The sequence below is a fragment of the Anomaloglossus baeobatrachus genome, chromosome 1 (genome assembly GCF_048569485.1).
Source record: "Anomaloglossus baeobatrachus isolate aAnoBae1 chromosome 1, aAnoBae1.hap1, whole genome shotgun sequence".
In the NCBI taxonomy this organism is placed as follows: Eukaryota; Metazoa; Chordata; class Amphibia; order Anura; family Aromobatidae; genus Anomaloglossus; species Anomaloglossus baeobatrachus.
The window spans coordinates 712,870,489-712,897,086 of record NC_134353.1 but is presented as its reverse complement, the minus strand read 5'-3'; the positions used below and the strand labels follow the sequence as shown (position 1 = coordinate 712,897,086).

Genomic DNA, 26,598 nt, shown 5'->3' with positions numbered 1-26,598 from the left:
ACTTATTTGCATCTTATCAAACCTTCTAAATCTGCAGGGGGTTGAAGACTACTTGTAGGCACTATATAACCATGAGAAACGAGCAGGGAAAAAAAAAAAAAAAAAAAAAAAAAAGGTCAATTTTTAAATGCATTTGTTTTCATATATTAGCGACTGCATTGGTTTTTATAGGTGTACTAGTTTTTACACATACATAATCCCCACTGTCTTCACTACAGTTTCAAAGCGGCTTTATACAGAGTAGCTCAGTTATGCTGGATACACGTGGCATGCCAAAGAGGAAAGCTCCAAATGTACTTCTGCAAGTCAGACCCAAGCGTGCAGCACATTTCACAGTAATCTACAGGACATGGTGTGTGGGGGACTGTCATGTTCCGACTATATACCGTATTTTGATATGCTTGTAAGACAACACTTTCAAGTCTTTATCTTTTATACTTAAAAGGGGTATTGTCAAGTTTGGAAGTTATCGCCCCGCTCGGCTGGTGTTAAGCACTGCCATAAGAATGAATGGAGCTGCAGTGCGCATGATCTACCTTTGCTAAAGTCACACGGACTCTTCAGAGCACCTCTTCAGGAGATTGACCCCAGAGATTGGAAATTCATCGCTTAATCCATAGGATAGGGGATAATATTCAAAGTTGAGAAACTTCCTTTAACTAGTTACTATTAAGCTACACATACAATTCTTCATTGTAACACATTCCCAGAATAACCACCAGAAGTGCACTCAGTTCTAAAGTGCTTACAAAAGTAGAAACTCTTCAAGAAGAAAAATTATATGAGAGCTTTTTATAGCTACACAAAAAGTGGACTGACCCAAAAGATACAATAAAATAAAAACCATGGCAACATTCCCAAACCCATTCCTGCACTGCCTACTTCTGCTGTCAGTGTTCACCTCTTTGACTTACTCACTCTTCAACCAGGGGCATATCTACCACGGTCGCAGAGTTCGCGACTGCGACCGGGCCCGCCAGCTTAGGGGCCCGGTCTGCAGATCAGCAGCCAGCTCCTTTCTGTGAGAGGAGCTGCGCTGATCTGGCGCAGACCACGGGGCCACTATATGACCCGGGGCCACTGCCGCCGACACCGGGCACCCCTGCCCGTTGTCAGCGGTGGCGGCACCGAGCCCCCGTCATCACGAACAGCAAAAATGAAGAAGCGTGAAGCGGGCCATGCAGCTCCATCATTTTCCCTCTGTGCCTGCGCGGTGATGTCACTCCTGTGCTTCCGCTGTGCTGAGAGCAGAGAGCACAGGGCGGGAGGACACCGACCGCAGCTGCAGGGGAACGGAGGAGAGCTGAGGACGGAGCAGCGGTGAACCAGGAGACGTGAGGACAGCAGCAGAGGAATGAGGAGAGAGATAAGAACTTGTTTGTTTTTTGTGTTTGTTTGCCTGCCAGCATCATACAGGGAGCATAAGGGGGGCTGGCTCCATTATACATGGAGCATGGGGGGGCTGGCTGCATTATACATGGAACATGGGGGGCTGGCTGCATCATACATGGAGGCCTGGGGTGAATTATAATATATGGAGGACTATGGGGTGCATTATAATATATGGAGAACTATGGGAAATGCATTATAATACATGGAAGACTATAGAGCTGCATTGTAATATGAAGGGTTATGTGGGACCCTTTATACAACATGGAAGGCTATGTGGGGGCCATTATAGTATTTGGAGAACTATATACAAGGAGGAACAAAGATACAAGCAGGGGATGGGAATGTTTTGTGCTGAGGGAAAAGGGCTCTTTCCCTCAGCACCCAGCTTTCCCATGCTCTGCTATACATCTCTCAGCACCCAGCTTTCCCATGCTCTGATATGGGAAAGCTGGGTGCTGAGGGAAAGATGTATAGCAGGGCATGGGGAAGCTGGGTGCCGAGGACAAGATGGATATCAGAACATAGGAAAGCTGGGTGTTGAGGGAAAGAGCCAAGTGTCAGCGTCATTATCCTGTACCCCGAGTGTTATTGTCCCATACCCCAAGTGTTGGTGTATGTAGAGGGGGGGCCCAGGTCCGTACTTTGCATCGGGGACCATCAAACTCTAGTTACGCCACTGTCTTCAACCTATTAACTCCTTTATGTCCTTTGATCACTCTGTCGAGCTTTTACTTCTAGTTTTAATATCTATAAATAAGGTCTTGCTGACTCGCCAGCACACCAATAACAGGACAGTGTTACATGGCCAACTTCTAACTTGCAATATTCTGAGTTGAACTGTGAAACCAGCTTGAGTACTGTCGAGATTGGGTCAGGAGACCTGTTGCCAGTTTAACAGTTTCATATATGCCCACGAAGATTTTCCCAATACCCTCAATGTGGACTGATTTAACCCTTCTCCTGTCTGCTCATTTTGATTCTGGTTCAGTCCTCCTGGTTTTGGCCCCAACCTCCACTGATGAGCTTAATTTATAGAGAGGCCTGGAAGCAAGCAGTTACTTCCCCTGCAGTACCATCACTGGAGAAATGAAGCATTATATGGTGTCCATTAAAATCTGTCAATATAAATAAAGCCTTAGACATAAGGTATATCTGCAAACCATCTGCCGATCGAGCTAAATTGATAATATCTGTGGTGGACATAAGATTAACAGCAGATGCTACTAAAGTCAGCTGTATCTGTGAATGATCTGCAAATTATTAAAATTACTCAAAGGTAAAAAAAAAAAAAAAAAAGACTCTTTGAAGACTATTTTAACATTATCTAATAAAAGACAATAAGTAACTAGAGATGAGCGAACCCCAGGTTTGGTGTTCATTCCGAACACAGACTTTTCCCAAAAAACAAAGTTTGGGTGCTTTATGTATGCATACCACTTGTGTGAGCATTGCTGTGCTCGGGTACGCTCAGTGCTCGAACCAGTGCAAGCCGCTTGCAGTGTTTCAACGGCTCGCACTTGGGGTAACAACAGCGTGATCGAATGTAGTGTGCGCCACAAAAAAAAAAAAATTAAAAACAGCCTACGCAACCTCCCCCAGAAGTGATGTGGTTATGACTGCCTGCACGTGGGCGGAGACCCAAACTGCCGAATTAGTGACTTCCAGTGGGATTCAGGTCAAGTCCAGGTCCCAAACCGAACGTTATCTAAAGTCTGCCTGCACCCCCCGAACTGAAATTCCACGGGTCCACTCATCTGTAGCAGTGACCCCTCATTTACAGTATGTCAAAATCAACTAATCAAGTATTGAACAATGGATTTTCTAGCTGACAACTTCTTTAAGAGGAAAAAAAAAAAAAAAAAAAAAAATTTACTCACGCGGTCTAGCAATTTTGTAAAGGAACCACTAGAGGTACGGCTGCGCCATTTCATCTGTAGTTGAGGTAACAGGCTGTTGAAAGTGCGAAAACTCCATGCCCTTTGTCTGGCTGTATCTACTTCTTCACCTTCATTTACTTTGTCCTCGCCAGTTAGATCCACACTCGTGTAATCCGATGTGAGCCAGTCTGATACGGAAGCAGGGCTGGTTACACTTCTCTTTAGGTTTCCTACCTAGAATGGGCCGCCATAATAAAATCAAAACATTAATGCAGCAGTGACGTCGCTCCCTGCTCAGAACAAACCACCATGTGTGCCTTGGCTGCTCCTTATAGGTTGCAGGGATAGTACATTAGCTTGTGTTTTTTTGTGTTTTTAGGCTGCTCTACATTATTGTCCTGTGATCCCTCTTGATAAAGACTGTAAAAATGAGCATTAAAACAACAAAAAAGCCCATGTCTCTTCAACTGTATAGGAGATTAATTAAAAAAAAAAAAAACAAAAAAACAACAACTCAGAATACCCAACGAGTGGGGTCTATGGGGATAAATTAAGTGCAAAACTTGCCACTTTTGACTTGGTAACAAGTCCACTTTAAAATTAATGTCAGTCTAATGATGACTCCATATTAGAAAATTACTGTTTAATAGGGAACTTTTCGTGTCCCCAAACAGGTTAACATGGAGATAAAATCTGCAGGTTAATAGCATTACGATGCTGTCCGGACACCTTACTAAAAGGGCGACTACTAGGAGAAAATGAATTTTATTCCTTCTGTTAGCCACTGGCATTCATGTATTGATTCCAGTCATTGCTCACAGAACTGTTCACTATACTGTGAGCTGTGGCTGTCAGTATGCCCCATACACTTTGATTTCCAGCGCCCTACGTACGGGTGTGCTACAGAGCAAAATGTAAATCTAAGTGCCGGGGCTTAGCCGCCACTTACTTTGTACTGAGCATTGACTCTAGGCACCCTGTGCATACCTCTATGACTGAAAGCTGGCGGCTGCTGAGAGGAATAAAGTTTATTTTTTTCCCAGTAGCCACATTTTTAGTCATCTGGCTGGACAGCACTGTAACACAGTTACTTACTATTTACCTATAACTGCAGGTGAATAGCAGTTGGGGACATGACAGGTTCCCTTTAAAGCTAAGTCTGGTTAATTGTGGAAACCTTATTCACAGACCGTAAAAGGTATTCAGCCCAGAAAACCAAAGGATTGTCCATTCAGAAGAGTAAACATTAATGCATTTCTGCAAGAAGAATGGTAAGCGGGACCTTCTCACAAGAAGCTTACTTTGAATACGGCTAAGCAGCGTGGGAGCAATTGTGCTTTTCCGGGATTTCAGCAAAAGCATCTTATCAGTTTAAATATAGTAATGTTCTCTTTTATTAAGAGAAAAAAAATAAATAAATTACATACATCTTAATTAGGGTTGTGGCACATGCCATACCAGGGTATACAGTCATGGCCAAAAATGTTGGCACAGAGTGTCCAGCCCTACAAACCATATACAACATCCAATTCCCATTGACACCACAATGGGCTAGGCATATCAAGGAGTACTAAGGCTGCTCTTTGTGTTTGGGCTTTAGCCACGAGGAAAAGCAGTTTACATTTCTGGTTAAATGCAGAAAATACTCTCACTAACATTTGTTAAGACAAATTTAAAAAAAGGGAACCTGTCCGCACATTTGGCCCCTATAAGCTGCGGCCACCATCAGTGAGCCCTTATATACAGCATTCCAAAATATTGTATACAAGAGCCCAGGCCGATCTGTAGAATGTAAAAAACACTTTTATAATACTCCCCTATGGGGCGGTCTGGTCCACTGGATGTTGCTGCCCTCTGGTCCAGCGCCCCCTCTCTGCTGCGATCGCGGTCTACACACACACACACACACACACACACACACACACACACACACACACTATTGTTTTAATGCCTTGCCTATATAGCGCCATCATATTCCGCAGAACTTTACAGATATCATTTTCCCCATTGAAACTTATTATCTAAAATTCCCTATTAGTATGGTCTTTGTAATCTTGGAGGCCACCTGATTATAAAGACGAAACTCATGGAAACATGGGGAGAACATACAAACTCTTGGCAGGTAGTGTACTTGATGGCACTGGAACCCAGGACCATTGCTCTGTAAAGCAACAATGCTATCCACTAAGACACTGTACTGCCCATCTTTGGGTATAAATGACTAAACTAAAATGAAGTCAAACTAGAATACACTGCTTTTAAAGGGGTTTTCCCATCGCCAAGATCCTATCTCAATATGTAGTAGGTGTAGTAATAATAATTTTAGCAAATTCCTCCAATTAGGAATGTAGTATAGTTCTCTTGATATCGCCATGACTCTTACCTCATGTGCAGGGCACTACAGTAGCCTAGGTTTGCATGGTTACAACCACGCATATAGTGACCGTTAGTTGCTTGTGGTCCTAACCATGGAAACTTAGGCTACTGCAATGAAGTAAGAGACATGGTAAATCAGGAGTACTCTACTACATTTCTAATTGGAGATATTTGCTAATATTATTTATTATTACTACACCTACTACATATTGGGATGGGATCTTGGAGATGGAAATACCCCCTTAATTTTAAGAGAAAGAAAGAGAAAGAAAGAGAAAGAAAGAGAAAGAAAGAGAAAGAAAGAGAAAGAAAGAAAACGAAAAATAAAGAGAGAAAGAGAGAGAGAAAGAAAGAGAGAGAGAAAGAAAGAGAAAGAAAGAGAAAAAGAGAAAGAAAGAAAGAGACACACCAGGGAATAGTTAAAAAAAAAAAAAAAAAAACGACAACGGATCTGTTGCCAGAATCCATCATTTCACGGATCCTGTGCCCATAGGCTGCCATTCTAACAAACAAAAATCTTACTGTGGACGTCATCTCCATCTGACGGACAAAGATATTTTCGACAGATCCGTCGTACGACGGATAAAACGTTAGGCCATCTGTCGCTAATACAAGTCAATGAGAAAAAAACAGATCCAGTGCTTGATCCGTTTTTTTCAAAATGCGACGGATTGTGACTGATGACATAAAACAGATGTGTGAAAGGGGCCTAAATTGGGAGAACTATAATACATTCCTAATTGAAAGTATTTGCTATTATTATTACTACACCTACTACTTGTCACTAAGGTTGACAAATCTCCGGGCCCGGATGGCATACACCCCAGAGTACTACAGGAATTTAGTTCTGTGATAGATAGACCATTATTTTTAATCTTCTCTGATTCCTTAATAACAGGGTCGGTACCGCAGGACTGGCGCATAGCAAATGTGGTGCCAATATTCAAAAAGGGGACAAAAACTGAGCCGGGAAATTATAGGCCGGTAAGTTTAACCTCTACGGTTGGTAAAATCCTTGAGGGGTTCTTGAGAGATGCTATACTGGAGTATCTCAAGAAAAATAACCTTATGACAGAGTATCAACATGGGTTTATGAGGGATCGATCCTGTCAAACTAATTTGATCAGCTTCTATGAAGAGGCAAGTTCAAGCCTAGACCAGGGAAATGCAGTGGATGTTGTGTATATGGACTTTTCAAAAGCTTTTGATACGGTGCCACACAAAAGGTTGGTACATAAAATGAGAATAATGGGGATAGGGGAAAATATGTGTAACTGGGTTAAAAACTGGCTCAGTGATAGGAAACAAAGGGTGGTTATTAATGGTACGTACTTGGACTGGGTCTCAGTTCATAATGGGGTACCACAGGGGTCAGTATTGGGCCCGCTTCTTTTCAACATATTTATTAATGACCTTGTTGGGGGCATGCGGAGTAGAATTTCAATATTTGCAGATGATACTAAACTCTGCAGGGTAATCAATACAGAGGAGGATAATTTTATATTACAGGGAGATTTATGTAAATTGGAGGATTGGGCTGAGAAGTGGCAATTGAAGTTTAATGTAGATAAATGTAAGGTCATGCACTTGGGTAGAGGAAATAAAATGTATGATTATGTACTTAATTGTAGAACACTGGGTAAAACAGGCACAGAAAAAGACTTGGGTGTATGGGTGGATGGTAAACTTCACTTTAGTGGACAGTGTCAGGCAACTGCTGCCAGGGTTAATAAAATAATGGGATGTATTAACCCCTTAACGACCGCGGGCCGTAAAATTACGTCCTAAATGACAATCTTACTGCCCGCGGTCCTCCGGCGGCAGCATGCCACGATCGGCACACATCTCAGCTGATTTTCACAGCTGAGATGTGTGCCTGCTAGGCACGAGCAGAATCGTTATCTGCTCGTGCCGATTAACCCCTTATATGGCGCTGTCAATACATGACAGCGCCATTATAAGCGCAATCGCGGTAAAGTTTTACTTACCGCCGAAACCGGAAGTCACGTGACGCGATCACGTGACTCCCGATAGTTGTCATGGTAGTACAGGGTCATGTGATGACTCCTGTACTACACATGAATTGGTTTCACTTTCGCTGTGCCCGGGGCACAGCAAAAGAGAAAGACAGCGTATCTGCTGTTTACAGCCTTCCAGCTGTGATCAGCAGATACTGCAGAGCGATCGGAATGCTGATCGCAATAGCCCCCTAGGGGGACTAGTAAAATAAAAAAAAAAAGTAAAAAAATAAGTTTTAAAAAATTAAAAAAAAACAAAAAAACCTAAAAGTTCAAATCACCCCCCATTCGCCCCATTGAAAATTAAAGGGTTAAAAAAATAAAAAATATACACACATTTGGTATCGCCGCGTTCAGAAACGCCCGATCTATCAAAATATAAAATCAATTAATCTGATCAGTAAACGGCATACCGGCAAAAAAATTCCAAACGCCAAAACGACGTTTTTTTGTCGCCACAACTTTTGCGCAAAATGCAATAAGAGGCGATCAAAACGTAGCATCTGCGCAAAAATGGTACCGTTAAAAACGTCAGCTCGAGTCGCAAAAAATAAGCCGTCATTGAGCCTAAGATCCCGAAAAATGAGAACGCTACGGGTCACGGAATATGGCGTAAAACGTGCGCCACTTTTTTCGGACAAACTTCCGATTTTTTTTTAACCCCTTATATAAAAGTAAACCTATACATGTTTGGTGTCTACGAACTCGCACTGACCTGAGGCATCACACCCACACATCAGTTTTACCATATAGTGAACACAGTGAATAAAATATCTCAAAAACCATAGTGCTATCGCACTTTTTTTGCAATTTTTCAGCATTTGGAATTTTTTTGCCATTTTCTAGTACACAATATGGTAAAACTGATGGTTTCATTTAAAAGTACAGCTCGTTCCGCAAAAAATGAGCCCTCACATGACCATATTGACTGAAAAATAAAAAAGTTACGTCTCTCAGAAAAAGAATGGCGAAAAAAAAAAAAGGAAAGCGAAAAATCGGCCGGTCGTGAAAGGGTTAAAAGAGGTATAAGTGTTCATGAAAAAAATATAGTTCTACCTCTGTACAAGTCACTAGTGCGACCGCACTTAGAATACTGTGTACAATTCTGGTCACCGATATATAAGAAGGACATAGCTGAACTGGAGAGGGTGCAGAGAAGAGCGACCAAGATTATTAGAGGAATGGGTGGGCTGCAATACCAAGACAGGTTATTAAACTTGGGGTTATTTAGTTTGGAAAAACAAAGGCTTAGGGGGGATCTAATCACAATGTATAAATATATGAGGGGACAGTACAGAGACCTTTCCAAAGATCTTTTTACACCTAGGCCTGCGACTGGAACACGGGGGCATCCGCTACGTCTTGAGGAAAGAAGGTTTAATCATAATCACAGACGACGATTCTTTACTGTACGAGCAGTGAGACTATGGAACTCTCTGCCGCATGATGTTGTAATGAGTGATTCACTACTAACATTTAAGCAGAGCCTGGACGCCTTTCTTGAAAAATTTAATATTACCAGTTATGTATATTAGATTTTATGACAGGGTGTTGATCCAGGGAACCAGTCTGATTGCCGGATGTGGAGTCAGGAAGGAAATTTTTTCCCCATTGGAACTTGTTTGTCACATTGGGGTTTTTTTTTTGCCTTCCTCTGGATCAACATGTTAGGCTACGGGTTGAACTAGATGGACTTAGAGTCTCCCTTCAACCTTAAAAACTATGATAGTTATTAGGATAGGATCCTGGAGAAGGGAATACCCCTGTATTAGTATAATATCATCAGAGATTAAGCAGCTAACTACATTTTCAATCATAAGCCTAAATGCAAAGTTAAGGCAACTCAATTCTCCCAAATTATATGGGAACCAAATTCTATAGAGACATTATTTCTAGGTCAGCTATATCTATATACTGTATCTCTCTATCAAGAATATACTCACCTGTAAATGTGAAGAGTTTAAGGCAAGACAGTTTGAGGGATTTCCTGGAGAGATGATGAAAACCTCATCACTGTTTGTGTCGGTCACTGCAATCATACACAAGGAAGGATCATCCAGTTGTGACTGCTGAGAAACATCTGTAACTGTATCAGAGAACAGGGAAAAAAAAAAACCAGAACGATCATAACGTGCCTCAGGAGAATGTGCCACATTTTAGTGTCCTGCACATCAGAGTTGTTAAATGACGCAAATAACGAACACGTTCCACAAAACAAATGTCATTATTTAATCTCGATTTCCTTGGCCAACCATACCATAGAAAAACAAATCTGTAGGGAAATGCTTTTTGTTATGCTCTGAATCTTGCAGAATGGAGTCAAAGAACACTGTGGGCTATTCTTATAAATGCCCATCATTGTGTGCTAGTAAAAAGTAAATGTTATCACACCATGTCTAAGCAGTGGGAAAAGGTTTGTCATGCACTTATCTCCCAGCCAGAAAGTGTTAAGCACGGCTTTAAAGGGAATCTGTCATCACTTTGACTTTTCTAAACTGTTAATATAAGCGTACATGTTATAGAATGCTGAAAAATGTCATACCTGTCTGTCTCATGTCAGATGCCTTGTTGTTGAAATATCATCTGTTATCACTTTATGTAAATGAGCTCTTCCAGGCTATGGGGCGGATGCTGCCTGGAAGATAACTCCACCTCCAGAGATTATTTTAAATAAAAAGGGCGCTACCAGTGTGATGTGTGATGGCCGATCTCTGTTCTCACAGCAGCGCTCTATGTAATGATAACTGACACTTCTGTAGGTGCCTCTCAGCTACAGCCTCCAGCTCACAGGCACACAGTGTTGCAATATTGTTGAATAAAGCAGAGCTCGAGGAGCTGCAAAAACGTGTTTGAAAGAGGACAATTTTAATTTCTCCTGTTCTGTGTCATTCACTTGTCTCACAACACCCCTTTTATTTAAAATAAGCACTGGAGGCGGAGTTATCTTCCAGGCAACATCCGCCCTGTAGCCTGGAACAGTTCATTTACATAAAGTGATAAAAGATGATTTTTCCACAACAAGGCATCTAATATGAGACATAAAAGGTATGGGTTTCTTTCCCCACATGCTATAACCTGTATGCCCATATTAACAGTTTAAAAAGGTCAAAGTGGTCACAGATTCCCTTTAAAATCTAAGGGTCTGTTTACACTTACTGATTGGCAGCATGATATGACGAACGGTAAACTTTTACTAATCGGCGGACACTTGAATGCTGGTTTACTAGGGTATTTAACAGGGACGCCATCAGGACATGACAACCATGACTGGTGTATGGGACCTGGTGAAGAAGAGGGCACGGACGGTACTTAGCTTTATTAAGCCGTGGACCGGGCCCTCCTCTTCTTTGGGCTTTAGTAATTGCAGCAGTAGAGGGGTCCAGCCTTGTCACTTCGGCAACAGCGCTGGCTAATTTGCATGTGAAAGGGCATCATATGCAAATTAGCCATATGCTGCACAGGCAAGGTCAGTGGAGCAGAGCGCCGGCGCGTCATCCTAGCGTGCAGCAGCGTGATGAGGTCATTACTCTGCGACCTTATCACTATGCTGTAGGCAAGCAGAGCTGCGGAGATGGCGAGGACACGGCAACCGGTGGAGAAAGGTAGGCGCTCCATGTACTGAAGACAGGAGCGGGACGATCGCCGGGGGTAGTGGGGAGCCGCTGACCCCATTACCTGCCTTACTTCAGTCGGATGTGCATCCGGGGCGCACATCCAGCTGAAATGCATTACCACTCAGAGGGGACAATGTGCAACGTGGGAGTTGGGGAGGGTAAGTAAATGGTTTGTTTTTTTTCTTTTTCATGGCACACAAATATAGTAGGAGGAGCCCATGAAAGAGATTTCTATACCAGAATGTGCCCAAGAGGGGGATATATATACCAGGAGGGGCCCAGAATGGGTCATATATTCATATAAGGGTGGGGGCATATATAGAAGAATGTGTGTGTGTGTATATATATATATATATATATATATATATATATATATATATATATATATATATATATATATATATATATATATATATATATATATATATATATCTCACATATACATATATATACACATATATACGGTACAGACCAAAAGTTTGGACACACCTTCTCATTCAAAGAGTTTTCTTTATTTTCATGACTAACAATTGTAGATTCACATTGAAGACATCAAAACTATGAATGAAAACATGTGGAATGAAATACTTAAAGTATGAAAAAACTGAAAATATGTCTTATAGTCTAGGTTCTTTAAAGTAGCCACCTTTTGCTTTGATTACTGCTTTGCACACTCTTGGCATTCTCTTGAAAAGCTTCAAGAGGTAGTCACCGGAAATGGTTTTCCAACAGTCTTGAAGGAGTTCCCAGAAATGCTTAGCACTTGTTGGCCCTTTTGCCTTCACTCTGCGGTCCAGCTCACCCCCAAACCATCTCGATTGGGTTCAGGTCTGGTGACTGGAGAGCAGGTCATCTGGCATAGCACCCCATCACTCTCCTTCTTAGTCAAATAGCTCTTACACAGCCTGCAGGTGTGTTTGGGGTCATTGTCCTGTTGAAAAATAAATGATGGTCCAACTTAACGCAAACCGGATGGAATAGCATGCCGCTGCAAGATGCTGTGGTAGCCATGCTGGCTCAGTATGCCTTCAATTTTGAATAAATCCCCAACAGTGTCACCAGCAAAGCACCCCCACACAGTCACACCGCCTCCTCCATGCTTCACGGTGGTAACCAGGCATGTAGAGTCCATCCGTTCACCTTTTCTACAAAGACACGGTGGTTTGATCCAAAGATCTCAAATTTGGACTCATCAGACCAAAGCACAGATTTCCACTGGTCCAATGTCCATTCCTTGTGTTCTTTAGCCCAAACAAGTCTCTTCTGCTTGTTGCCTGTCCTTAGCAGTGGTTTCCTAGCAGCTATTTTATATTTTACAAATTCTAACAGTCTATTCAGTAGGACTACCAGCTGTGTATCCAGTCTGGTAGTCCTACTGGGGTCTGGTAAGTGCGATTCTTTTAGGGGTGTCTGCTTTCTTTTGGGGGTAAACAGCAGTAATAGGGAGTAATACATTTAAGCAGATAATTTAGACCTTTATAAATATGGTATGTACTCACCACTATAGGATGGTTCTGCACCACGAGAATAACAGATCACATAAGAAAATGTGCATCTGAACCAGTATTAGGGCTAAGGCTATGTGCGCTTTAGATCGCTGCAGAAATGTCCGTAGTGAGCGCCGATTCCATGCGCTCTGCCTGCAGCTCCTGCCATAGACAGAGCAGGAGCTGCCGGCAAAGCGCAGGAAAGAAGTGACATGTCACTTCTTTTTGCGCAGCGCTTCGGCAGTAGCCGAAGCGCTGCGCACTGAGACGCCACGTGCGCACGGCCCCTGCACAATCTCCATAGACTGTGCAGGGGACGCAGGACGCATGCAGTTACGCTGCGCTGCAAAGCGCAGCGTAACTGCATGAATTTACGCAACATGCGCACATAGCCTTACACAAAATGTTAATGTTCCAGAATGTGATGACATGATTATATTGATATTGAACTTTTTGTTCACGAATAAATGTGTATTGTTGTTCATGGGAAAATATAAGACATCCGCTGAAAATAAGCCCTAGCCTCTTTCGGAGAAAAAAAAAAAAAAATAATAATATAAGACCCAGTTTTATTTTCAGGGAAACACTAATAGTTTGGGTTGGAATGAAGAGCTCAGAGAGTTAAAACATGGCATAGTCATGAAATGCCACCTTTTGCTAAAAGTAACTGTAAAATTTCTGATTTGCTTGATCTGTCAACTGTAAATGCTTTTATTGTCAAGTAGAGTAACAGCTCACAAAGCAGTAGAGCACACAAACTCACATTGTGGAGAAACCAAGTATTGACGTACATAAAAATCATCCTCTATTGCATCACTTACTATGGAGTTAAAATTTGGAAGAGTTATTAGCACAAAATCTGTATCAGGAGCTTTGTGAAATGGAAATGGGTTTAGCAGTAGCAAACAGGCCTTAGATTAACATGTACAATGCCAAGAGTTGGCTGGATTGATGTAAGGTATGCCCCTTCTAGAGCAGTGGAAATGTGCTTTCTGGAGAGATGAATCTTGTTTCACAATCAATCTAAAAACAATCTGAAATTGGAGGATGTCAAGAGAATGTTAACAACTTTAATGCACGAGTATTAATGTAGAATATGGCGATAATGGTCTGTACTTGTGTATGGTGTGGAGGAAATGGGTTTGGTTTAGAGCAGAGGTGGGCAATTAATTTTCTCAAAGGATCCAAAAAACTCACCAAAAACAGCCATTAGCCAAGAGATCAAACAGCAAAAGCACTAGTAGGATACAGCCGACCCCTATGATAAAGGAGGGGGCAACACAGGTGCAGAATACCGATGAGGCAGCCACTTTCAACCTACCATATCAAGGAGGGAGTGGTTGCTGGTATTAAACATGCACACTAATAGGGTTTTAGAGCACCAGTCACACAGATATGGCTGATGCCCCCAACTTTATCAAAGGGGGCTGGCTGCATCCTGCCAGTGCTTTTGCTGTTTGACCTCTTGGCTAATGGCTGTGTTAGTCGACTTTTTTTTTTTTTTTACTTCTTTTGAATTTATGTCCATTTCTGTGAAAAATTCTCAAAGGATCACATGAAATCTTTTGGCCAAAACAAAAGGTTGATTGTTATGTATGTGATATAGTCTTTGATAAAAACTGGTAATATGTGATTGGTGAGGAAGTGGTATAGAAATGGAGCTTTTCCAAGAGTGGCGGTGGTATTATGCGAATCTTAAAAGGGGACAAAAATGTTGCCAGTATGAGGCCCTGAAATTCCTGTTGGAAGCCCTGTTTGAGGGACCTATACATGGCAGGAGAGGCTGGGGCATCTATATTTGGCGCCCCTGAGGCTTTCGTCGCCACAGAGGTACTGCACCTCAGCCAGAGGTGTATCCCATTCTGAGTAGGAAGGGAGTCATCTACCGGTTCACAGACAAAACCTCCACACACCAATTGTTAGGTCACACACACTAGGTCAGTGTTTAAGGCAGGTACTCCATTAAAGCTCGAAGTAGCGACCAGTATACCTGGTTATGGAGCCTTAAGTCCCATTCACTGTCCTGGAGGGGTGGAGCCTGGCAGGGGGGAGTGTAAGAGGAGTCAGTGGGGTAGTTAGGAAAACCGGTTAGTTCAAGATTGAACCAGGCAGTCTGTCAGAGAAGTGACAGTGGACAGGAGTCAGTGAGAGGGTCTGTGTCAGGAAGTCTGAGAGACAGGAGTGAAGACACCTTGGTTTTGTGGTGAAGACCCTGGGCCCTGCTAGGTTCAGGTGACACCGAGGAAAAGGGTTCCAGAGTGCCACGGATGTGCAGGAGGCCTCCGTGGACTTGTTCCATCAAGAACACCGGGGTGGAGGAATCTGGTCGAAATAACGGGGACGGTCCCCAGGCTAAAGAAAGAAAAACATTTCCTTTAGTAATCCGACGGCTCGGGAGATTGCTGTAGGCACCCGAGGCCACAATCTGCCACCCATCCCCTGCAAGGGAGGGCAATAAAGAGGACCGAAGTCAGCCACCCTTGGACAGGGCTTGGTGGCAGAGGCGCAGGACACTCCAGTGAAGGTCAGCGCTAGTGAGACGGCCAGGGAAGGCACATTGAGGGGTACACCGGTACTGACCTTTGACCTGCTCTGGGAGGTCCGGAACAGTGAATCCCGGCGTAACCAGTCAGCGCAACTGAGACTAACAGTGAGTAAAACATCTCGACTGCAAGCCCTGTCTCCTGCAACCTATGAACATCCACCATAGACTTTACAAACTGTTGCCCTGGGGTAAATCGCTCCACCTGTGGGGAGCAGAAACACCTAGCTGCCATAACACCAGCCCCGGGAGTCCCACCCAGCAGCCGCGGCTCCAAAGCCGCAATCCACAGGTGGCGTCACGACTCTAATACAAACTTTATTACCATCTCCCCCATAGTGCCAAATTACTTGACTCCACCAGGGTCACGGAGTCGAGCCCCGCCACCGCTGACTACCCCGGACTAGTCCGGCCTGACACAGAGTCACCTAAGGCCCTGGGGCGGGCGTGTCATATACATGGCAGGAGAGGCCGGGGCATCCATGCACCACAGGAGGAGAGGCCGGGGCATCCATGCACCACAGGAGGAGAGGCCGGGGCATCCATGCACCACAGGAGGAGAGGCCGGGGCATCCATGCACCACAGGAGGAGAGGCCGGGGCATCTATGTACCACAGGAGGAGAGGCCGGGGCATCTATGCACCACAAGAGGAGAGGCCGGGACATCTATGCACCACAAGAGGAGAGGCCGGGACATCTATGTACCACAGGAGGAGAGGCCGGGACATCTATGCACCACAAGAGGAGAGGCCGGGACATCTATGCACCACAGGAGGAGAGGCCGGGGCATCTATGCACCACAGGAGGAGAGGCCGGGGCATCTATGCATCACAGGAAGAGAGGCCGGGGCATATATGCATCACAGGAGAGGCTGGTGAATATATTACAAATCACTGAAAAAGGCCTGCGGGCCGGAGGTTCCACACCTTTTACCTAGGGGTTGACAGATTCAAAAATCAACTAATCAAAATTGTGAATGCTGCTCTAGACTATAATTCAAACATGTAACCCAAGAGCAGTCAAATAATGTATTCACAAGATTAAATCAATTTTTTGTTAGTTGATTGTAATTTAAGATGAAACAGTTATGAACTAATTTTATTGGATTTTTCAAAGGGGCCTTCAAAGTAAAGATATTAGCAACATGTCACATATGTGAAAAACAAAAATACTTTATTAGTCAAGCAGATCAATTATGTATCCCAACTGTTAAATTAAAGCAGGCGGTCTTGTCTCCTTTTTACTGTACTTATCGCTTTGATTTATGTGATAAGTGCAGGGACAGGAAGGCGATTGTAATCAGCCTGAGACAATTTAGGTGTTATTAGACTTTATGATTTTGTAACAATTGCGATTGATGAGCGAATACGTACATGTCACTATCGTGCATACAAGCTCATTATTACAAAAGCTAATGTTTGCTAAAAAGATCGCTGGAGCGGTTGATGGAAATTCACTAGTCATTCATAAACGCATGTATTAGAGCTTAAGATCAGACCAAGATTTTAGCACTCGGGGGTGGTGTTGATGTGAATCCACTCCTCCAATGCAATATGGTGACGAGGTGTTACGACTTATTATACAGTGAAATTTTATGCCGACAAGTGACAATTTTTAAGCAAGTTGAAAGATCTGGTTTCATGCAAATCGAACGATATTATGATCGCTAGCAGGTATTACACAACGCAATTTGTGGAAGTCTTATAACGATATTTATGTGCAATTTTTGTCCCGTCTAATAAGGGCTTAAATGGCCTATTTGGAAGTAAAAAGCAGTATTGTGTGGGCACTATAGAACACAGTATTATTTGAATATTGTAAGGGGTAATTATTTTGGCATTGCATGGTGGTTTTAGTGTAAAAGATCTATATAGCACCATTTGATTTCTGATATAAACACCTGGCTACTAAGTGCATAATAATGTGCACATACAATATATATAGTATATCACAAATGTGAGTACACCCATCACATCCTTGTAAATATTTTATTATATCTTTCCATGGGACAACATTGAAGATATGACACTTAGTTACAATGTAAAGTAGTCAGTGTACAGCTTGTATAAAGCTATGTTTACACAGGACGTTTTTTAGCATGGTTTTTGCCTTGCTTTTATGCCAAACCATGTTAATAAAACGCTGCCTTCACAGTCCCAGCAAAGCCTATGAGATTACAGAAATCTCATACACATATACACACACACACACACACACACACACACACACACACACACACACACAGTTTTCCTGATCGTTTTGTCAACCTCCTTGTTTTTTTCTGCGTTATTAAAAGAATGAACATGTCAATTCTTTCAGAGTTTTTGTCTTGGTCTTTCACCCTAGTGATGGGCGGACTCGCAGATATCCTCGATCAGCGTGTCTAACTGGGTTAATTTAAAAAAAACAAAACAAAAAACCACAAACCCAGTTGCGGCCCAGAATTGATCCAGGGTATATGGCCAGACGATGGTCCCATTATAATATGGGGACCAGAATTTGGCACTTAAAATTGGTGGTGGAAGAAGGATAGGGGGATTGGAGCAGTCGTGTTACTTATCGCAGCTTCGGCGTAGCTGTACTCCTGACACCACCTCCTACTTCCAGGGCCGCTCATTAGCCTCATACATATTCACTGCTTTCCCCACTCACCGGCGTCTGTAATAGGTTGCAGTCAGACGCGCCCCCACCCTAAGTGACAGCGTGTCTGACAGATTCCAATCACAGACGCTATGCGCATCTAATCGTGGTATACAATTTAAAAAAATAAATAAATTGGACCCCCCATATTATGATACTTAGCACAGATAAAGTATATGGCCACAGACCGCAGCCCCTAGCAGTGCGTTTATCTTGGCTGTGCATAAAAATAGGAGGAACCGCATGTGGCTTTTTTTTTCTTTAAATTACTTAAACAAAAAAACAGCTTGCTGTCCTCCTCCCCCCCCCCCAACTTTGTCTCCTGGGGGGCCCCAGCCTAAAAATAGCAGACTGCAGCCGCATCCATTAGATGCAACAATCCCAGCACTTTAACCGACTCTTCCCGATTGCCTTGGTGCAGTGGCAATTGGGGTAATAAGGCATTATTCGCAGCTCACAGCTGCCACTAAGCCCCAGATTAGTAATGGCAGGAGTCTATGAGATGCTCCTCCCTCACTAATCTGTAAGTGAATGTAAATAAACACAAAAACTGAAAAAATCCTTTATTTGAAATAAAATACAAAAAGACCCCCTCTTTCACTACTTTATTAACCCCCAAAACAGTCCTGCCGTCCAATGTAATCCTTACGACGTGACGTCCCATGACGATTTCAGCTCTACTACACCAGGGTAATCAGAAAGAGCCAGATAAAGTGCTGGCATTGTCGCATCTAAGGGCTGCACTCCTTAGGCTGGGGGCCCAATAAGCATGGGTCTCCTCAGCCTGAGAACACCAGCCCCCGGCTGTCAGGCTTTAACTTTTTAACTTCAAGAGGGAATCAAAATGGAAGGGGGGGGGGGGGGGGTGGACGGTACACTTTTTTTTTTAATTACTTATTTTAATAAAAAAAAAAAAAAAAAAAAAAAGCCGCTTTCGGTTCCTCCTATTTGATAAACGGCCAAGTTAAACAAACGACTGGGGGCTGCAGCCTGTAGCCGTAGGTTTTATCTGTGCGGAATATCATAATATGGGGAGACCTTACGCCAATTTTTTATTTCTTCTTATACCACAATTAGACACAAAATTCATTTGTGATTGGAAGCTGTCAAACACGCCGAGGGTCTCAGGGTGATAGCACATCTGACTACAACTAAACACAGATGCTGGTGGGTGGGGAAAGCAGTGATTATGCGTGAAGCTAATGAGCGTCCCCGGAAGTGGAAGGAGGGGACACAGGAGCAAGTACAGCCTTGCAGGAGACTGGTAAGTATAGTGCGCTTGCTTTATTTATTTTTTTTCCTTTACCTTTAAATTACCCGAGCACCGGATGCAGATGAATCCCGACTTGGACCCGGCACTAGTGTACTTTTCAACCCCTGTGAATCTGGACTTAGTCCTACCATCACTAACAGAGGAAGTTCAAAAAAAAACGCTGTAGAAAAAACAAAAAAAAACACGCTGCAAAAACGGCATAAAAACTGCACAAAAAGCCTGGACAAAAACCATACAAAAAGGAAAAAAAAAACACCAGGAGACTTCCTGCCACAAAATAAGGTTTGCTGCAGAAAACAAAACGCTGCAAAAACGCCCTGTTGAACATAGCCTAACAGTGTAAATTTGGTGTGTCCTCAAAATAACTCCACAGCCTCTAATGTATAAAACTGCTGGCAACAAAGAGTGAGTACACCAAGTGAAAATGGCAAATTGTGCCCAAAGTGTCAATATTTAGTGTTGCCAGTGCCACCATTAATTTCAAGCACTGCCTTTCTTTCTCGAGCTTCAAAGTATCATATTGTCAGTGTTATCACATGAAAAGATAGAAAAATATTTAAAAAAAATGTGAGATTTACTGTACTTGAAGGTTAGAGAAGCTCTTACCTTTCTCTCTCTGGCTGGCATTTTCCAACTCCCTGCTTTGTAAATCTTCATCTGATACGACCATCTGAAGCTCATTGACTTCCAGGGCTGAATTCTGTATTCCATTCTGATGAAATACAAATAGCAGAATATCACAGTAGGTACAGCAGCAGAGACTGACCAATATAAAGGTACAAAACATACAGTAGTTGTAGTAGGCTTTTTACTAAATAGATACTATGCTATTTTAGAGGGAAATGTGGCAACAGTCGCAATTGGGTACTTTAGTGCTGAGGGCCCAATGTGACATAAGATATGGTATGTGGCCAATGAAGAAGAATAATTCATCATATCTTGATATTTACAAAACAACATAAAAAGGTTATACAGGGTTCACTTACTAAAAAAAATAATATTAATGAGATGTCCTATTCAGCCTATAGCATGGTATCACATATATTGAAATATCCTACATTTATTATCACAATTACCATTAAGAGAATCTGTCAGGAGGTTTTTCTATGGAGTCTGATATAAGCAAAATGTAGAGGCAGAGAGCCTTATTCCAGCAATGTATTTCTTATAGGACTGTGCTGTGTAGTTTTGATAGAATCTCAGTTTTCTCTGTTGTAGATGTAGCAATGCTCAAATTGATGAGCTGTGTATAACCTGCCCACACCCCTTCCTATGTATAGTGTGTATTGTTAAGCTGCTAATCAGTGGAGGGGAGCGGATTTGCTGCTCTGGCATGCAGTGAAAGCTAGTTATGCAGTGATAATCTCATGCTGATAAAACACTGATTATATTGAAACTACATTACACAGTTCAGTAAGTGACACGTTTCTGGAATCAGGGTCTCAAGACCTATATTATGCTGCTCTCACATTAAAGTGAACCTGTCACCAGGTTTTTACCTTATGAGCTGTGGCCACCACTAATGAGCTCTTACATACAGTATTCTAGAATCCTGTATATACGAGCCCAGGCTGCTCTGTATAACGTAAAAAAACCCACCTTTATAAAATACTCTCCTAGTGGGTTGTCCAATGGGTGTCGCTGGTCTTGGTCCGGCACCTCCTCTATCTTGTGCGATTGCCGTCCTCCTGCCCAGCCCCATGTGCATGACGTGTCCTGCATCATTCATAGAGAAGCCACCATTGCATTCCTGCACATGCGCATTTTGATCTGCCCCGCTGAGGGTAGATCAAAATACTGTAATGCGCATGCAGTCTTTGACCTTTTCTCATGCCTACGCATACAGTACTTTTCTCTGCCCTTAGCCGGGCAGATCAAAGTGTCCATGCACAGGAGCACAAGGGATGCCTTTGCAGTGCCCCACGGGGCAGCTGTTTTAACCTACTCATTGCTGGGCCGGGGTGCAGATCCTTCTGTGTCGTCACGGGGTGGCTTGGCCTGGTTCCGTTGCCCAGAGGCATACAGGAAGGAGGATTGGAGGGTGGTAGGGAGGATGGAGGTAGTAGTCGGGGATCAGGAAAGTCTATTAGGATTATGACACCAACTGTGGTACGCGGCCAGGGATGGGGGCCGCCGCTGCAGGGTCTCTCACTGGGGCAGATGTCGGGTGCAGCTGGGATGGTATCGCTCCCCACAGGAGGAGCAGGATTACCCTGGGAGGATGATGGGGGGACGGCAGTCCCCGGGAGCGCCAGAGCGCATGGCGACGGCAATCAGAGTCAGAGTCAATAGGTGCGGGTTCCAGATCTTTACTTACTGGTTCAACGCCGCACCCCGGGTACTGGTCTCTGCCGTGATGAAGCTCCAGTCGATCCCGGGTAGGTCAGAGGTTACGTCCGGTATGGCAGTCTCTGTGGGTTTCTCCTTTTCTACGATGCGCTGTGTCGATCACCGTGGCATAAAGCACCTTGGGGACCCCCTTAATTGTTTAAGTGTCCCAGCCCTGTCGCAGGTGAAGTAGATCCTCGCCTTGGGATGAGCCGCTGAACTCAGTCCTGGATCCATTGTATCATTGTGCCTTGAGCTAGTCAGATGGTGGACGGGAGACCTGAAATCTTTCCTTCCTGCAGATGTTGGTAGCCAACGTGAAGTATAACTTGCCCTAGGACTCTGCACCCTGTAGTAGCGCCGGCCCTGTGGAAGCAGCTCCCTGCTTCTCCCCAGCGACCACTGTAGAACTTCTCCGTCCCACAAGATCTACCGGTACCGGACTCCTCCTCCTCTAGGTGTCTCCAGCCTGCCCCCGGTCTGGCCGATTCTATCCACAGGAGCTCTCAAGCACTCCCTGCGGATGACCATGTTGTTTTGTGTCCCCAGACGTTCTAAAGTAATTCTGTCTTTGCTCCTGTATTTTAGCAGTGCTCCTCCCTCTGGATGAGTCACCAACTAGGGATTTTCCAGTTATGTTGATTACCTCTGCTCTAATTAGTGAGAAGCCACCTGCTGTATGTGTTATGCAATGAAGTTGCTTACTCATTCTCTGACTGTGTGATTTAAGTGAGACATACCAGACATTAACTTTTACATAACCGGGATGGATACTGCGCCTTAAATGAGTTGCAGTACCCTGTGACGACCAGAAGCCTCAGGGGCGCCACATCTTTCTGTGAATGACGCAGGACGTGGAATGCACACAGGGCTGGGCAGGAGGGTGGCAAACGGAAGGAGAGAAGGTTCCGGACCGATAGCAGCAGCAACCATTGGACCAGACCGCCCCCTAGGTGAGTATTATAAAGGTGTTTTTTTATGTTATACAAATCAGACTGGGCTCTTATATACAGAATTCTGGAATCCCATATACATAAGGGCTCAGTGGTGGTGGCTGCAGCTCATAAGGGAAAAATCTGGTGACCAGTTCCCTTTATATAGCATTTAAATAGCAAAAACTTGCTTAAAGGGAAACTGTCAGGTCCAATATAGACCCAGAACCATGAGCAGTTCTGGGTGCAAATTGCTAATCCCTGCCTAACTGTCCTTGTATACACTGTAGAAAAAGTATTTCTAAAGATCTTATATCGTATGCTAATAAGCACGGGGACTAGTCCCTAGGGCATTGCGTCCCTTGCTAGTCGGCCCCATTAGCATGTTAGTATGCCCCTGTGGGTGTAGTAACATGCTAATAAATGTGCAGTGTCAGAGGATTATCTCACTCACCTCTCCGTCACCATCCGATGCTGGATTTCGGCTCAGTGCGCATAACCCCAGAGTTTGGGTTATGTGCACTACTTCAGTTTGAAGCCAGGACGCCTACACCTGGCTTCATAGAGCGCATGACCAAAACTCCTGGGTCATGCGCACTCAGCTGAAATCCAGACTAGTCCTCTCACTCATTAGCATACAATAAAAGTTCTTTTGAAATACTTTTTCTAAAGATCTCTTATCTATGCTGCTAGATACAGGCACAGTTAGGCAGGGATTAGCAATATGTGCCCAGTATTGCTCTTGGTACAGGTTCCCTTTAAAGATTCCTTTACAACATTATATGAAGCAACATTCTTCTACATATTTTGGAAAACATGCATGTTGTAAGATCATACTTACCACATGTGTGGTTATCTGGCTGTCACCATGTTCTCTTTTGTGACATATCTTCTGCCTGGATGGCCCAACATATAAGAAGTTAAATTAGCATACATATGACAAAAGGTCCTTTATAATATATTTATGTTACACATACCTATTATAAATAGCGCAAAAACGTGTGTATCAGTTACATTTATATTCTTTGGCATACAAATGTAGAATAAAAGTGGACACCCCTTGTCTAAAAATTGTTTTTTTTCTGCTTTTGTTAAAAATAAAAGAAAATAAAAGTTTAATACAACCTCAGCAAGAGTTTCTGTATATTATTACTGTTTATTGTCTGTGTGTGAGTGTTGTGTGTGTGTGTGTCAGCGTCAGCCAGTGTGTGTGTGTGTCAGCGTCAGCCAGTGTGTGTGTGCGTGTGTGTGTCAGCGTCAGCCAGTGTGTGTGTGTGTGTGTGTGTGTCAGCGTCAGCCAGTGTGTGTGTGTGTGTGTGTGTGTCAGCGTCAGCCAGTGTGTGTGTGTGTGTGTCAGCGTCAGCCAGTGTGTGTGTGTGTGTGTGTGTGTGTGTATGTGTGTCAGCGTCAGCCAGTGTGTGTGTGTGTGTGTGTGTCAGCGTCAGCTAGTGTGTGTGTGTGTGTCAGCCAGTGTGTGTGTGTGTGTGTGTGTGTGTGTGTGTGTCAGCCAGTGTGTGTGTGTGTGTGTGTGTGTGTGTGTGTCAGCGTCAGCCAGTGTGTGTGTGTGTGTGTGTCAGCGTCAGCCAGTGTGTGTGTGTGTGTGTGTGTGTCAGCGTCAGCCAGTGTGTGTGTGTGTGTGTGTGTGTGTGTGTGTCAGCGTCAGCCAGTGTGTGTGTGTGTGTGTATGTGTGTCAGCGTCAGCTAGTGTGTGTGTGTGTGTCAGCCAGTGTGTGTGTGTGTGTGTGTGTGTGTCAGCGTCAGCCAGTGTGTGTGTTTGTGTGTGTGTGTCAGCGTCAGCCAGTGTGTGTGTGTGTGTCAGCCAGTGTGTGTGTGTGTGTGTGTGTCAGCGTCAGCCAGTGTGTGTGTTTGTGTGTGTGTGTCAGCGTCAGCCAGTGTGTGTGTGTGTGTGTGTGTGTGTGTGTCAGCGTCAGCCAGTGTGTGTGTGTGTGTGTCAGCGTCAGCCAGTGTGTGTGTGTGTGTGTCAGCGTCAGCCAGTGTGTGTGTGTGTGTGTGTGTGTGTGTGTCAGCGTCAGCCAGTGTGTGTGTGTGTGTGTCAGCGTCAGCTAGTGTGTGCGTGTGTGTCAGCCAGTGTGTGTGTGTGTGTGTGTGTCAGCGTCAGCCAGTGTGTGTGTTTGTGTGTGTGTGTCAGCGTCAGCCAGTGTGTGTGTGTGTGTGTGTCAGCGTCAGCCAGTGTGTGTGTGTGTGTGTGTGTGTGTGTGTGTGTGTGTCAGCGTCAGCCAGTGTGTGTGTGTGTGTGTGTGTGTGTGTGTGTGTCAGCGTCAGCCAGTGTGTGTGTGTGTGTGTGTGTGTGTGTGTCAGCGTCAGCCAGTGTGTGTGTGTGTGTGTCAGCGTCAGCCAGTGTGTGTGTGTGTGTGTCAGCGTCAGCCAGTGTGTGTGTGTGTGTGTGTGTGTGTGTGTGTCAGCGTCAGCCAGTGTGTGTGTGTGTGTGTCAGCGTCAGCTAGTGTGTGCGTGTGTGTCAGCCAGTGTGTGTGTGTGTGTGTGTGTCAGCGTCAGCCAGTGTGTGTGTTTGTGTGTGTGTGTCAGCGTCAGCCAGTGTGTGTGTGTGTGTGTGTCAGCGTCAGCCAGTGTGTGTGTGTGTGTGTGTGTGTGTGTGTGTCAGCGTCAGCCAGTGTGTGTGTGTGTGTGTGTGTGTGTGTGTGTGTCAGCGTCAGCCAGTGTGTGTGTGTGTGTGTGTGTGTGTGTGTGTGTGTGTGTGTCAGCGTCAGCCAGTGTGTGTGTGTGTGTGTGTGTGTGTGTGTCAGCGTCAGCCAGTGTGTGTGTGTGTGTGTGTGTGTGCGTCAGCCAGTGTGTGTGTGTGTGTGTGTGTGTGTGTGTGTGTGTGTGTCAGCGTCAGCCAGTGTGTGTGTGTGTGTGTGTGTGTGTGTCAGCGTCAGCCAGTGTGTGTGTGTGTGTCAGCGTCAGCCAGTGTGTGTGTGTGTGTGTGTGTGTGTGCGCGTCAGCCAGTGTGTGTGTGTGTGTGTGTGTGTGTGTGCGCGTCAGCCAGTGTGTGTGTGTGTGTGTGCGCGTCAGCCAGTGTGTGTGTGTGTGTGTGTGTGTGTCAGCGTCAGCCAGTGTGTGTGTGTGTGTGTGTGTCAGCGTCAGCCAGTGTGTGTGTGTGTGTGTCAGCGTCAGCCAGTGTGTGTGTGTGTGTCAGCGTCAGCCAGTGTGTGTGTGTGTGTCAGCGTCAGCCAGTGTGTGTGTGTGTGTGTGTGTGTGTGTGTGTGTGTGTGTGTGTGTGTGCGCGTCAGCCAGTGTGTGTGTGTGTGTGTGTGTGTGTCAGCGTCAGCCAGTGTGTGTGTGTGTGTGTCAGCGTCAGCCAGTGTGTGTGTGTGTGTGTCAGCCAGTGTGTGTGTGTGTGTGTGTGTCAGCCAGTGTGTGTGTGTGTGTGTGTGTGTCAGCGTCAGCCAGTGTGTGTGTGTGTGTGTGCGCGCGTCAGCCAGTGTGTGTGTGTGTGTGTGTGTGTGTGTCAGCGTCAGCCAGTGTGTGTGTGTGTGTGTGTGTGTCAGCGTCAGCCAGTGTGTGTGTGTGTGTGTGTGTGTGTGTGTGTCAGCCAGTGTGTGTGTGTGTCAGCCAGTGTGTGTGTGTGTGTGTGTGTGTGTGTGTGTGTGTGCGCGTCAGCCAGTGTGTGTGTGTGTGTGTGTGTGTGTGTGTGTGTGTGTCAGCCAGTGTGTGTGTGTGTGTGTGTGTGTGTGTGTGTCAGCGTCAGCCAGTGTGTGTGTGTGTGCGTCAGCGTCAGCCAGTGTGTGTGTGTGTGTGTGTGTGTGTGTGTCAGCGTCAGCCAGTGTGTGTGTGTGTGTGTGTGTGTGTGTCAGCGTCAGCCAGTGTGTGTGTGTGTGTGTGTGTGTGTGTCAGCGTCAGCCAGTGTGTGTGTGTGTCAGCGTCAGCCAGTGTGTGTGTGTGTGTCAGCGTCAGCCAGTGTGTGTGTGTGTGTGTGTGTGTCAGCCAGTGTGTGTGTGTCAGCGTCAGCCAGTGTGTGTGTGTGTGTCAGCGTCAGCCAGTGTGTGTGTGTGTGTGTGTGTGTGTGTGTCAGCGTCAGCCAGTGTGTGTGTGTGTGTGTGTGTCAGCGTCAGCCAGTGTGTGTGTGTGTGTCAGCGTCAGCCAGTGTGTGTGTGTGTGTG

General features: G+C 44.7%; 1 protein-coding gene across 1 annotated transcript in view; it reads right to left on the bottom strand.

Annotated features, from left to right (window-relative positions):
* The window catches only part of LOC142249865 (uncharacterized), a 114,200-nt gene that overhangs the window by 5,015 nt on the left and 82,587 nt on the right, over positions 1 to 26,598 (bottom strand). Inside the window, exons 3-6 of the mRNA XM_075321810.1 lie at positions 23,321 to 23,375; positions 19,826 to 19,931; positions 9,607 to 9,749; positions 3,270 to 3,503 (exon numbers count right to left, since the gene is read on the bottom strand). Coding sequence (XP_075177925.1) covers positions 3,270 to 3,503; positions 9,607 to 9,749; positions 19,826 to 19,931; positions 23,321 to 23,375 — 538 coding nt within the window. The remainder of the gene's footprint in view (positions 1 to 3,269; positions 3,504 to 9,606; positions 9,750 to 19,825; positions 19,932 to 23,320; positions 23,376 to 26,598) is intronic.